At 35.5% G+C, this 12,629-nt stretch overlaps 2 protein-coding genes across 2 annotated transcripts; both read right to left on the minus strand.

Moving 5' to 3' along the window:
• On the minus strand, nt 656-2,750 carry LOC109224395. The gene is made up of 3 exons (XM_019388977.1): nt 2,146-2,750; nt 1,457-2,007; nt 656-1,245 (listed from the first exon to the last, which is right to left on the minus strand). Exons 1-3 carry the CDS (start codon nt 2,748-2,750, stop codon nt 656-658), a joined length of 1,746 nt encoding a protein of 581 aa, XP_019244522.1.
• On the minus strand, nt 7,188-7,894 carry LOC109224669 (mini zinc finger protein 3-like). The gene has a single exon (XM_019389203.1). The coding sequence runs from the start codon at nt 7,638-7,640 to the stop codon at nt 7,377-7,379; it is 264 nt and encodes an 87-aa protein (XP_019244748.1). The 5' UTR covers nt 7,641-7,894; the 3' UTR covers nt 7,188-7,376.

Raw genomic sequence — 12,629 nt, forward strand, 5'->3', positions numbered from 1 at the left:
CTATTGTTTGTGAAACTTAACTACTCAACATGACAACAAATGTAATAGGAAGCGTTTTGTTTTCAACTAGCTATTTTGGTCGATTCCTACATGTTTTTCTATTGTGACCACCTTGTCCACACACAGAACATGAAAATGCCCTCTTAGACTCTTTTTCTGAAGCAGGTTTGAGTCTTTCCTTTCTTGGCCTTCCTGCATTCCTTCTCCCTTTAGGTGGTAGGACCACATCTTCCATCACCTCTGTTGGGATTACCCATAGACTCTCATCTGGCATCGGATTCACTGGAAATTCATAAGTTCTAAGGAGTTTATCCTTCTTGTAGTAAAAAGAGCAATACTGGCCAGGTTTCAGCTGCTGGTTCTTCAAAACCGCCCAAGCATGCGGACATGGAAGTTCATCCATTTGAAATTTTCCGCAACTGCATGTTCCCTCTTCAAGGCACACTATGTTTCTCCTTACCCCTTCAAACACAGTATATAACTGCTCCGTAGCAGGCCTCACCTGCAAAAGTTTTTTTTTTTTTTTAAAAAAGTTAAAGAACATTATACATTATTATACAGAGATATACATCCTTATACAAGCAGTAAAATGCAAGTCAGCAGTGCCAAGCATCATTATATTTGATTCATTTTACCGTCATTTGCTCCGATGCAATCAGATTTTCCCGAAGGAGTTTGTCGTACTTTTCGCCAAGCTCTGTAGATGTCTCCATTGCACTTTTTCATTTTTGTTGTTCCACTGTTGTAGCAAATTTGTCATGTACTCCAGCAATCGCATTACTGGTAACTCTCTAGCATCCTTGTTTGCTGCATTAATTGACTCTGCAATATTGGAAGTCATTACCATCGACCTTTTCACTTTGGAATATGCCCTAGACCACCTTTCGTATCCAATTTCGAACAAGTAAGGCTGCACTCTCGGATCAATTTTGCACATCTCTGTCATATGGTACTCAAACTTCTCTATCGTGTAAGCTCTTGCCAAAGCAAAGAAGATATCCTTCAATTGTTTGTGATGTTTCTTGAATGTGCGCTTTACATTCTGCCACAAGTGAAACATGCAAATACAATGTGGTACTTCTGGGTACACAGCTTTTGTGGCATTGAAGATGCTTTCATTTCTATCTGAAACTATACACATCCCTTCCCTAACTCCAAAAGTACCCTTTATCTGGACAAAGAACCACTCCCAAGATTTGTTATTCTCTGAATCTACAATTGCATATGCAAGTGGAAGGATTTTTCCTGTTTATACAAAATAGATATTAGGATTCAGACAGCAAATTAGTCTGCAGATACCAACTGCAAATTTTATACAAATCTTATACACAATTATACAGATTTATACCAACTGCAAATTTTATAAAAACAGCAGCTATGAAATCCTATACACTTTTATACATGAAACTAAAACATTATACAAACTGCAGAAACAACATAGATGCAGTCAACTCACCAGCTCCATCTTGTGTGCAAGCAGTCAATATGGTACCCTTATATGCTGCTTTAAGGAAACTTCCATCAACAACCATTATCGGTCTGCAATGCTCCCAGCCCTTGATAGATGCATATAGCGAAACATATGCATAAAGAAAGCATCCATCTTCTGATTTGTGCAACTTTGTAACCGTTCCTGGATTTGTTTGCTCTAACATATAAAAATACTTCGGCAACTCCTTATATGAATCACTAGGACTCCCTCTTATCATTGCCATTGCTATCTCTTTAGCTCTCCATGCTTTCATGTAGCTCACCTCAATTCCGTGTTGCTTTTGTATGTCCTCTATTATATCATTTGCGGTGTAAACTTTTTTTGGATTAACATACTTGTCCTTGACTATACTAGCAATTACACCCGAAGTAGCTTGACGTTGTGTTAAGTATCTTTCACCATAGCCGCATGTGTGATTATTATTGTAACTTCTCACTTTGAATATGTTTGCCTTGAAAACGGCAGAAGATTTGAAACTCCAAGCACAATTGTCATCCATACACATAAGGTGATACCTAGGATTAAAGATCATTCAACTTCTAAATACACTTGTATACAAAAACATAACTACATATATACTAATTTTAATACCTATATACAAATATATACTACTTTATACATATATATAACAGAATATACAATTATTTACATACCTTGTTGCGCTTGATCTCTTCACCTTGAATTGGAACCTCTCACGTACAGCCAAGTTCTTCATCACACTGACAACTGTCTCTTTATCCTTATAAACTTGATCTTCCTCAACAAATTCGTTCAATATATCATCTATTATACCCGTGTTTTCACTAAATTTCGTGTTTTTAATAAATTTGATATCAATAATCTCAGTGCTATCAATTGTTGATACATCTCTAGAATTTGAACTTGTAGCAACCAAACAGCTGGAACTTGTAGCAACTACACAACTAGAACTTGTAGGAACCAAACGATTTTCATAAATCTCTTTCACTGTCACAAACAACGGATATTCAGTGAAATTCAAGTTTTTCTTCTTTAATTCGATATACACCTTCACACCTGTATCGTTGTAAATCAGGATCGGTGGCAAACCAACATTTGGGAGAAAGTTAATCTCTATTGTGTTTAACTCACTGTCGATCCTAATCTGTTCCGAAATAGCTGCAACTAAATTGTTGTAGGTGAATGTCGACTCGATTATTACACAATCGCTGACGAAATTGATAAACTTGTTTTCTTCCCATTCACCACTATGAAGAACGTAAACTGGAAAAATCTCCATCGAAAAAAAAATTGAAATCAAAATTGCAGCAAAAACGAAAATTGCGCTGATTTGCAGCAAACGAATTTTACTTTTCGTGTTTGATTTGTTGTTAATTTGAGATGAAGAAGAAATTCTAGGATTTTTGGAGTTGCATTGATCGGAAGATCTCATTTTTGAAGCATTTGGGGAAGAAGATTGGAAAGAATCAGAGAAAATGCAGAAAATCCCGCTTCTTACTCCCAAAAAACGAAAATAACGCCCCTTTTTCAGATATGGGCCTATAATTTTTGGGCTACTCAATTGTAAATTGAAATATAGGCTATAAAGTTGAAAAGGAGGCAGACCAATTGTTTTAATATGAAATTTTCCCTGATATTTTTGATCGACCGGCCAAATGTGTCATTTGCTAGATACTACTAGTCGATTACCAATTAAAGAGCCTATTTAGATGGGCTTGTTTTAAGTGACTTTTATGACTAAAGCCATAAGTTAAGAATTCTAATTTTTGGCTGTCCACATGAACAAGTATTTTGACCAAGTGAATGTTATGCAACAGATTGTGGTTCTTTCTTTCTCCTCATCTCTTTTTGTGGCCCAAGGTGGAGAAATTAAAGTGAGAAAAAGGGCTTTTATTTTTAATTTTAGCCCGCGATAGAAACTATTAAATTCGGTATTCGAAAAAAGTGTATAAAATTTATATAATTTTTGCACATAACATACTTAATGTATACATATACAAAATAAAAATTTGACTATTATTTTAAGAACGGCTATACAATATCATCTTTCCGGAGAAAAACGCATAGCAAGAATCGAACAACGTACGTTTGGAAAAGCTCTACCTGATTTCTTTCCTTTGCTTTTATCTTCCCAGCTAAATAGTTAATTAGTCAATTATTGGAAGACTTCAATTAAATGGTAAAAAAGATATCTAATAACGCCCAAACAAATACGCTCTATGCAAACACGTCGGTGTTTATCTAGTGTTGAGTCTCAGGTTAAGTGATAGAAGGCTTGCACGAGAGCTGTTTGCTTGATAACAATTCCATTGGTAACACTCAAGTGCTCAACTATTCAATACTCCGACGTGGAATCGTTCTTTGATATTGCACTTAGAGTGTGTTTGGTACGAAGGAAAATATTTTTCAAAAACTGTTTTGCATTTTATGCATGTTTGGTTGGCTTAAATATTTTGGAAAATATTTTTATCATCAATTGGAGGAAAATGTTTTCCCTATCAAGAGAAGGGAAAACATTTTCCAAAAATCTTTTTCAACTTTCCCCACCCTATTCCCTATCCCCACCAACCCAACCCACCCCTACCCTCGCCCTCGCCCCCACCCTCATCCCCATCCTAAATAAAAATATTATTAATAGTACTTTCTTTTCAAGTTATAGATGGATTTTTTTTCATTTCAACAAATGAGTATTTTCTTTTCAAAATATAAAAAAGTGTCTTTTTCATTTTAACAAAAAAGTACTTTCTTATCATGATTTAGAAAAAGTCTTTTCTTACATTTCAACAAAATGAGTATTTTCTTTTTATGATGTAGAAAAAGTATTTTCTTTCATTGAGCAAAAAAAGTATTTTCATTTCATGATGTAAAAAAAAATATTTTTTTTCATTTCAACAAAATGAGTATTTTCTTTTCATGATGTAGAAAAAGTATTTTCTTTTATTTCAATAAAATGATTACTTTATTTTTATGTTGTATAAAGAGTATTTTCTTTTCCAACCAAAAAAAGAGTAATTTCTTTATAGTTATGGAGCATAAATTTCAACGTTGTTTTGCGTAAAAAAGTAAAGCATCACATTAGTTCCTTTGGATTTGTGTGAATTTTTTAGAAGAATAATTAAATTATTGAAAAAAATAGAGTCATGAAAACATTGGGTATTTGGGGGAGGGGGAGGGGGGAGAGCAAGGAAACATGGGGATGGGGGAAGGGGGTAAGGAAAGTAGCATAAAAAAATATTTTCCTAAAAAGAAAAATTTTTACTCTCTAGCCAAACACTAGAAAATATTTTTCGGAAAATATTTTTCATTTACCGACCAAATAAAGAAAAATAAATGAAAAACCACTCATTTCCCATAAAAATATTTTCTAGAAAAATATTTTCAAGAAAAACATTTCCTTCCTACCAAACACACCCTTAGTGATTATTCACAAGATTACCGAACATAACATGACTTTGTAAGCGTTCGTAAATCTTGAATAATTGCAGTTCATCGAATTCTAATACTATATTAAATTAAAGAAAAATGATCGCCTTATAAAGATGCAGATTTTTGGTATGTTTATTTGCACTATTAATTACTCAAGGTCAATGGAAACAACTGTTTAAACGAAGTTGAAATTGAAACTTAAGAGGCAGAATTAAGTGGGTCTTTTATCTCATCACGCAGTGTTAAAACCACATAAACCAACCAACATAAGTGGCCTCATGTCAAATCACCCGGCGGCGTCGTATCAATTGAATATTGTTGCTTTATCTGTAATAAACTAACCAAATCATCTCAAGCTTTTCTTTATGTTTCAGCTTCTAGCTTTAGATTTTAGAAAATTAAGAAAAAGACAAACTTTTCCATTGTTAGCATATTGTAAAACGTGGTGTAAAGTTTCATCCTTTGTTTTTCATATCAAATCTAAGACCTGCTGAAGACGAGTTATATATACTTTCAGCTATTTTCGCCCATCTAAATCTCTTGTAGATGGGCGAACAAACCAAAGTGAAAAAATATTCAGCAATATGTTTAGAATGTAAGTATATATTGCCAAGATAAGTGGAAAAACTTAGTTAAATCCATTGTCGTAAATTGCAACGTGGAGTCATTCTCAACTACTCATTTTTCTTTTGAGTGATTCCACGCCATTCTTTTGTGCAGTGCCACAGTTTCTACAACACAACCAAAATAAAAAAGTTCGACATGACACCAAAAAGAAAAGGGAAAACCTATTTTATAAATGACAAGGGAAGTCGTCAAGAATTTAGATGATTTCAGTGTTGGAAAGTTTGAATGACTTAAAAATCTCCAAGTTCTTTGAATCTAAATCTTCCTCTCTTCTAACCTACATGTTAAGCATTGCGCTCTTAATCACTTGGATTCAAATATGTGATATGCGCCTAACTTACATATTAAGCATTTCCTTCGGCCCATCTTTCAAAGCTAGCAAAAAGTTCGAGCCTTCGGGATCTCTTTTGAACGGCGGTTGGTTGCGCTATTAACCACTAGATCAGAGCCTGGGCCATGATCTTTGCTTTGTCTCATCATCCTTTCTTTAGAGATTAATAATGATTAAATAAATCCAATTTGGAGTCAAAAAGTCATTAAGGAAATTAAGTGTATGATCCACCATGATTTTATGTAGAATCACCTAACATATTCTATTCTTTAACTTTTGCTTTCTCATATTCTAATATTTCGTTTCGAGGAACATGAGGATCACTTGAGCGACATTATTTTATTTGTAGTTAGACTTTAGTCAGCTTTTTAATTAATTAGTAAGAAGACTTGCATTATGGCAAGAAAACATGAGTAGATATGTGGGCCTAGAAGAGTTGATAAATAAAACGATCACTTCTGCAAAGCCGAAATGATGCAACTTGATAAAAAATTGTGTTCCTCCAATTGTCTGCCAGAGAGTTTAATGGAGCAATAGAATATGAGCTAAAGATTGGATTATTTTTACTTATCTGTCTTTTGGTTCCTTTGAGCACCAAAAGCTCCAAAAAACTCACTCTATTATAATGCCTGGCTGAACTGGAAACTATCTGTTGCAGCTTCATAAAGGAGACATATTATCTGTCTTGTACACCATGGAATTGATAGAGATGAAGTTTCCTCATGATTCATCAATATTCTTTATTAGCGATATATTTTATTTTAAGCGCATATTAAGGTAAAATCATAGCGCTATTTTCTTGAATTAGCCAGGGTTTTGTCTTCCCTAAATAAAGGACTCTAACTAAGTTTTTTGGCTCAAATGTACATGCAAAAGGTGCTAATGAAATCGTGGACTAAGCCCGTTTGGACAAATATTAGGTTGCAATTAAAAAATGAATATTTGAAGTCGAAGTTAAAAAAAAAAAAAAAAAAGAATTTGGAACTTGAAATTGGCATTAGACATGAATTTCCATTGGAAATAAAGTTAGAAGGTTCGTTAGTGACAATTATTCCACTTCAAATATTTTTCAAATAAGTTTTTCAATATCTCTATTCCAAGTTGAAGTCAAAATAATGTAGAAAGAATTGTAAAACAATTTTCAGTACTCTTATGTATATTCGGATTTAATTATTGGAACTTGAGGATCAGTTTCTAGCTTGCTCTTTCTAACTACTAGATACAGTTATTAAAGAAGTTGCGATTTGATCCTTATTAGCAGAGGAAGCAAGAGAAAAAGAAAAAATAATCAAACACTTCAATATAAAATCTTCTGATTCGTATTTAATATATCTTGTTTGAGTTACAAGAAAGATTCTTTCAGCTGGAATTCATCAATTTTGTACAACAATTATACACAAATATTCAAGCTCAAACCACAAATAATAAACTACTACTATAATAGACTGATCTGATACATAAAAAATTAACTCACCTTTCCTTTTTCATAAATCTTGGACGAAACATGATCATCATAATAAATCAACACTCAGAAACAACTTCGCCGCCATCGACTTCTCTCCTGTGGAAATTCCGGTGGCAGCCGCAAGCAGCGCATGTAAGGGCGGCGGTCGTCCCATCCTCTCCACTCGCCATGAATTCACGGCAACCGTCTACGGCGTAGCCTCCGATATTCGCCGCGTGGTTCCTTTGGCACTCAACGTAGCGTATGTTCCTAGTCGAGGAACCTCCGATGTTCCTTCTCGATCCGTCTGTTCTCACAACCACTTGCCTTTTTTTCATCATTCTGAAAAAACCCTATTTGAACTTTGACTTATATAGATAAGGAGACTGATTTTAGATTGAGTTCTTCTACGGGATTCTTTACTTTGAAAAGGAGAGCTTGAAAATAAAGCTTAGTCTTCTGAATATAAACCTAACCCTAGCATGTTAATATATACTAGCAGCCTTGGTCGTTTCAACATCAAAAAGAAAAAAAAAAGGAAAAAAAGATGGAAAAGGGACAAGACTTAAGAGAGGTTGGGCTGGGGACTGGGGCCATGGGTGTGGGAAGAGTATATGTTAGGATAGACAATGGCCTTTTTCAATCATTGTTTCTATACTCTTTTGGTCCAAAAATTAGGCATGATTCTCTGATCACGCATACTATAAAATTCATCTCACCATATAAAAAATGCCACATATAGTGTAAACTTGACTTCTTTTTATTCTCTTTCCAATTTTATGTTTTTATTTTACGATTTAGACGGGGGAAGAGTGGAAGAGATTGATTTGTCTTAAAAAGTTGGACATGGATATACTTTTATATTGTTTCAAAAGGGGAACAATTAAGCATATAACGAGATAAATAAGATTTATTTATCTTTAATTAGAGATTTGGGATTAAACTTTGAGAATAAACCAATTCCTCGTAAGGGACGCTTCCGCTATAAATTGACCCTACGGACCGGAAGAGTTGGCGGGTTCCAAATACTAAGAGATCGTTTGGTTGGAAAGAAGTTATCCTAGGATTAGTTATTCCATATTTTCATGGGATAAAAAAATACTACAATCTCGGAATAATTAATGCCGCGATTAATTATACCGCAATTTTCTCTCAATCAAACATGGGATAAACTTTCTGGGATTAATTATTCCTTATCCAGCGTACCAAAAGAGACCTAAAAGACTAAAAAAAAGAATTGCAAGGCTAGCAAACCACACGCCAATTAATAAATTGGACTATTAAGTATTTGAATCTTTTCTTTTTCCGAGTACAATATTAGACGTTTTTTAGAAAAGCATCGGTGGAGACGTTAATGATGGAAATCTTGGAATGAGGATTGGAAATGATCGCTCAGCTGCTTAGTAGTTAGTAGAATATATAGAAGAGAAAGATGGTGATTTTTATGTTAATTAGTTCGTCGTTAAGCTGATGGGAACGCCTTGCTTTACTGGCAGTCTGGCAGAGAGAAAAAGTGATTGATTTAAGTTTAGGAAGTATGCTAATCCCACAATCTGTGGGTCCTTAATGACATTTAAATGCCAGGTTACTATGGCCCTTTCCACTGTGTCAACAACTCTTCCCTATTAATTTTCTAGTAGCATCCATAATGACAAATTCTTCAACCTAAACATAGATCGCCAGAAACTAATATTCTAATTTCTAGGCTCCTCTGACCCATCAGGAAAATATATCATAGGTTTTTTATACAGAAATTACTTGCATTTTGTATTAACACTGTAAGTAGTTTCCAAGAAATAGTTTATTTTAAGGTTTCTCAACTTTGTATCTGTGTACGGTAGAAATCGGGGCTACCCGATTTCACTATTTGATCGAAACAAGGACGTTGCATCGAAGAGCTAAGGCATCGAGTTCGAGATCGAGGTTGGTATCAATCGAAGCCAGGGGAGATAGACTTCGAGTAACATCGGGGATAGATTAGTAACGGAAAGAGCAAGATATCCGTGATTGGTCGAGGATCGTGGCATGAATTTCGGAACCGACAGAATTGCTGACGGTTATTGATAACAATCATGGATTTTACTTCCGAAATTAGAGTTATGAAAAGGATATAGTTATAGTTAGTAGTTAACCATAGTTAGTTAAGTTAATTTAGTTGCAATTAGTTTACAGCTGGGCCCCACTAGTTGGTTAGAGTAGTTAAGTACAGTTTTTCTATTTACACTGTTTAGTCGTCTTCATTCTCTCTGCAATTGAAAGAAAGAGCAGAGTTCTTCCTCTCAAAATTCTCTCTCAAAATTTCTCTCTTCCTAATCTTCGATTTCTAATTGCATGCCGTTGATAAATTCATCATGGTATCAGAGCAGTATTAACGAGTGATTCTAGGGAATTTTTCGAGCAGTTGAAGAAAAATTCGAGAGGATCTACTCAAATTCAAAAGCTTACACCCTAATTTTTCGTATTTCAATGGCAATTCTTGAAGATTCAACCACGAATGTGAATGCTGGAGCTATATCTGGAACTGGAGTGGTCGGAAGCACGACTATACTGGATCATAATCATCCTCTTTACCTCCATCCTTCAGACGGTCCTGGATCCATGTCGGTGGGATTAATTTTGACAGGAATGGAAAACTATTCTTTGTGGAGCCGTGCGATGAGTCGCATTGCTAGGGAAGAACAAATTATGCCTAGTTGACGGATCGACATCGAGGGAAGATTTTGGTACAGAATTGGGAAGTCAATGGGATCGATGTAATGCCATCGTCACCTCATGGCTTATGAGCAATCTAAGTAGAGAACTAGTCACAAGAGTGTTGTTTTCTTCTAATTCTCAGAAGATATGGGCAGCTTTCAAAGAGAGATTTGACAAAGTGAATGGATCGAGACTGTACTACTTGCACAAGGAGACTTTTACTCTAACACAGGGAATCTCATCTGTTTCGACATATTTTACAATTGAAGGACCTTTTGGCAGAATATGATTCAATATTGCCACCTCCTTCATCTGCTACTGAATACATTGAGCAATTGGTATATCAGCATCTGTTGTAATTTTTAATGGAGTTAAATGATAGTTTTGAGCAACCAAGGAGTCAAATCTTATGGATGCCAACAACTGTCGTCTATAGATAAAGCTTATGCTATGGTAGTACAGGATGAAAGCAGGAAGATGATTGCTGGAAATGCATATGGGCAAGCAGGGTGCACTGATCCTACAGCTTTTTTCATTGCTCGACCAAGAAGAAATTTCAACTTAGAATGTGAATTCTGTCATCTAAAAGGTCATACTAAGATTGAGTGCTATAAGCTAATAAAATGTGAATTTTGTAATAAGACAGGACATCGCAAGCACAATTGTTACAAGATTGTTGGATATCCAACTGATTTCAAGCAGAAGAAGAAAGCCAATGCAGTGATGGTTGACTCAACTGGACAGCAGGACTTGAGAAGTCCACAGACTACTTATCAGTTAGGAAGCAATGTTGAGACAGGTCAATCTTTCACCAAAGAGCAATACAATCAATTGTTCCAATTCTTGAACAAGAACTTCATTTGAGAAGCAAGTGTCAACATGGCAGGTAAATGTTTCTGTGGCAATATAGCACTCTGTGAAAACTTAGAGCTATGCAAATGGATAGTTGATACTGGTGCTACTAATCACATGACTGGTGATAAAAGTTTGCTGAAAAATGAAATTTCGGTAGGGAACTCAGGGCAGGTTCAACTACCTATAGGGGATTCAGCCACTATTTCTCATATGGGAGAATGTCAGCTCGCAGGAGGTGATGTATTGAAGGATGTGTTATGTGTACCATCTTTCAAGTTCAATCTTATGTCAGTCTCAAAAGTAACAGAAGATCTTAAGTGTAGTGTTATTTTTTTCCTCAATGTTGTGTATTTCAGGACCTCTTGTCTGGGAGGGTGAAGGAGATTGGTAAAAGAGAGAAAGATCTATGCATTCTGTCAGCTGCACTAGGAAAGAAAGTGAATAAAGTCTTTGCAGTGACTAATAAGGGAAGCATGGATATATGGCACAAAAGAACAGGACATGTGCCGGTTCAAGTTCTTAGAAGAATTTCCAGTCTACAAGAATATAGTAGCAACATACACAGTAGCACATTGTCTAAATGTGAAGTCTGTCCCTTAGCTAGACAAACTAGAGTACCATTTCAAACTAGTACTAGCAGAAGTATATGCAGTTTTGACCTGATTCATATGGATGTATGGGGACCTTATAAGGTTGCTACTCATAATGGAATGAGATACTTTCTTACATTAGTTGATGATTATACTAGGTGGACCTGGATGTTTCTTATGAGACTTAAGTCTGATGTTATTTTCTTACTCAAGAATTTTATTGCTATGATTAAGACACAGTTTGACAAGCAGATCAAGGTCTTTAGGTCAGACAATGATAGTGAATTCTTTAATCATGCCTGTAGAGATTTGTTTCAATCACATGGAATTATTCATCAAAGCTCATGCCCTTACACTCCTCAGAAGAATGGAGTTGTGGAAATGATATACTTGAAACTGCTCGAGCAATCAGATTTCAAGGACATTTACCTGTCAGGTAATGGGGACATTGTATTGACTCTGCTGTATATATCATCAACATGATTCCTTCATCTGTTTTGGGGGTATAAATCACCCTATGAGCTACTTTTTTGTAAACCACCTTCACTAACACATCTCAAAGTTATTGGCTGCCTGTGCTTTGCTACTAACCTAGTAAACACTGACAAATCTGCACCAAGATATGTGAGGTCAGTTCTATTGGGCTATGCTGCACATCAAAAGGGATATAGGTTGTTGGATTTGAAGAATAGAGTATTTTTATCAGTCGAGATGTGGTGTTCTATGAAGACATGTTTCCTTTTCATCCAGCTGAAAGCACATCCAACTCATTCTTCTTAGACATGTGTCCAGTGCCTAGGCAGGATTTTAATGAAGAACCAATGGTAGTGGACTGTTCTGCTACAGATAGCTCTTATGCCACACCTAATGTTCCAAGCCCTTCAGCTGTGATTTCTGTTCCTTTAATTGAACAGGACAATCCTTCTACTACTATTCATAGCAATGCTAAAGTTCAACCTAATCCTCCTGCAGCCCCAACTGTTTCTTCTGATGTTCCCATTGATGTGGGATTAAGAAAATCAACTAGGGTATCAAAGCCCTCTATATGGCTTAAGGATTATGTTAGACCAGACAAGTCAGGTTCTGTGAGTTGTTGCAAATATCCTATCTCAGAAGTTATTGGATATGAGGTGATCTCCTCAAAGTATCAAAGTTATTTGGCTAGCTTCTCTATTGAGGTGGAACCTACAA

The sequence above is a fragment of the Nicotiana attenuata genome, chromosome 3 (genome assembly GCF_001879085.1).
Source record: "Nicotiana attenuata strain UT chromosome 3, NIATTr2, whole genome shotgun sequence".
NCBI classification, from domain to species: Eukaryota; Viridiplantae; Streptophyta; class Magnoliopsida; order Solanales; family Solanaceae; genus Nicotiana; species Nicotiana attenuata.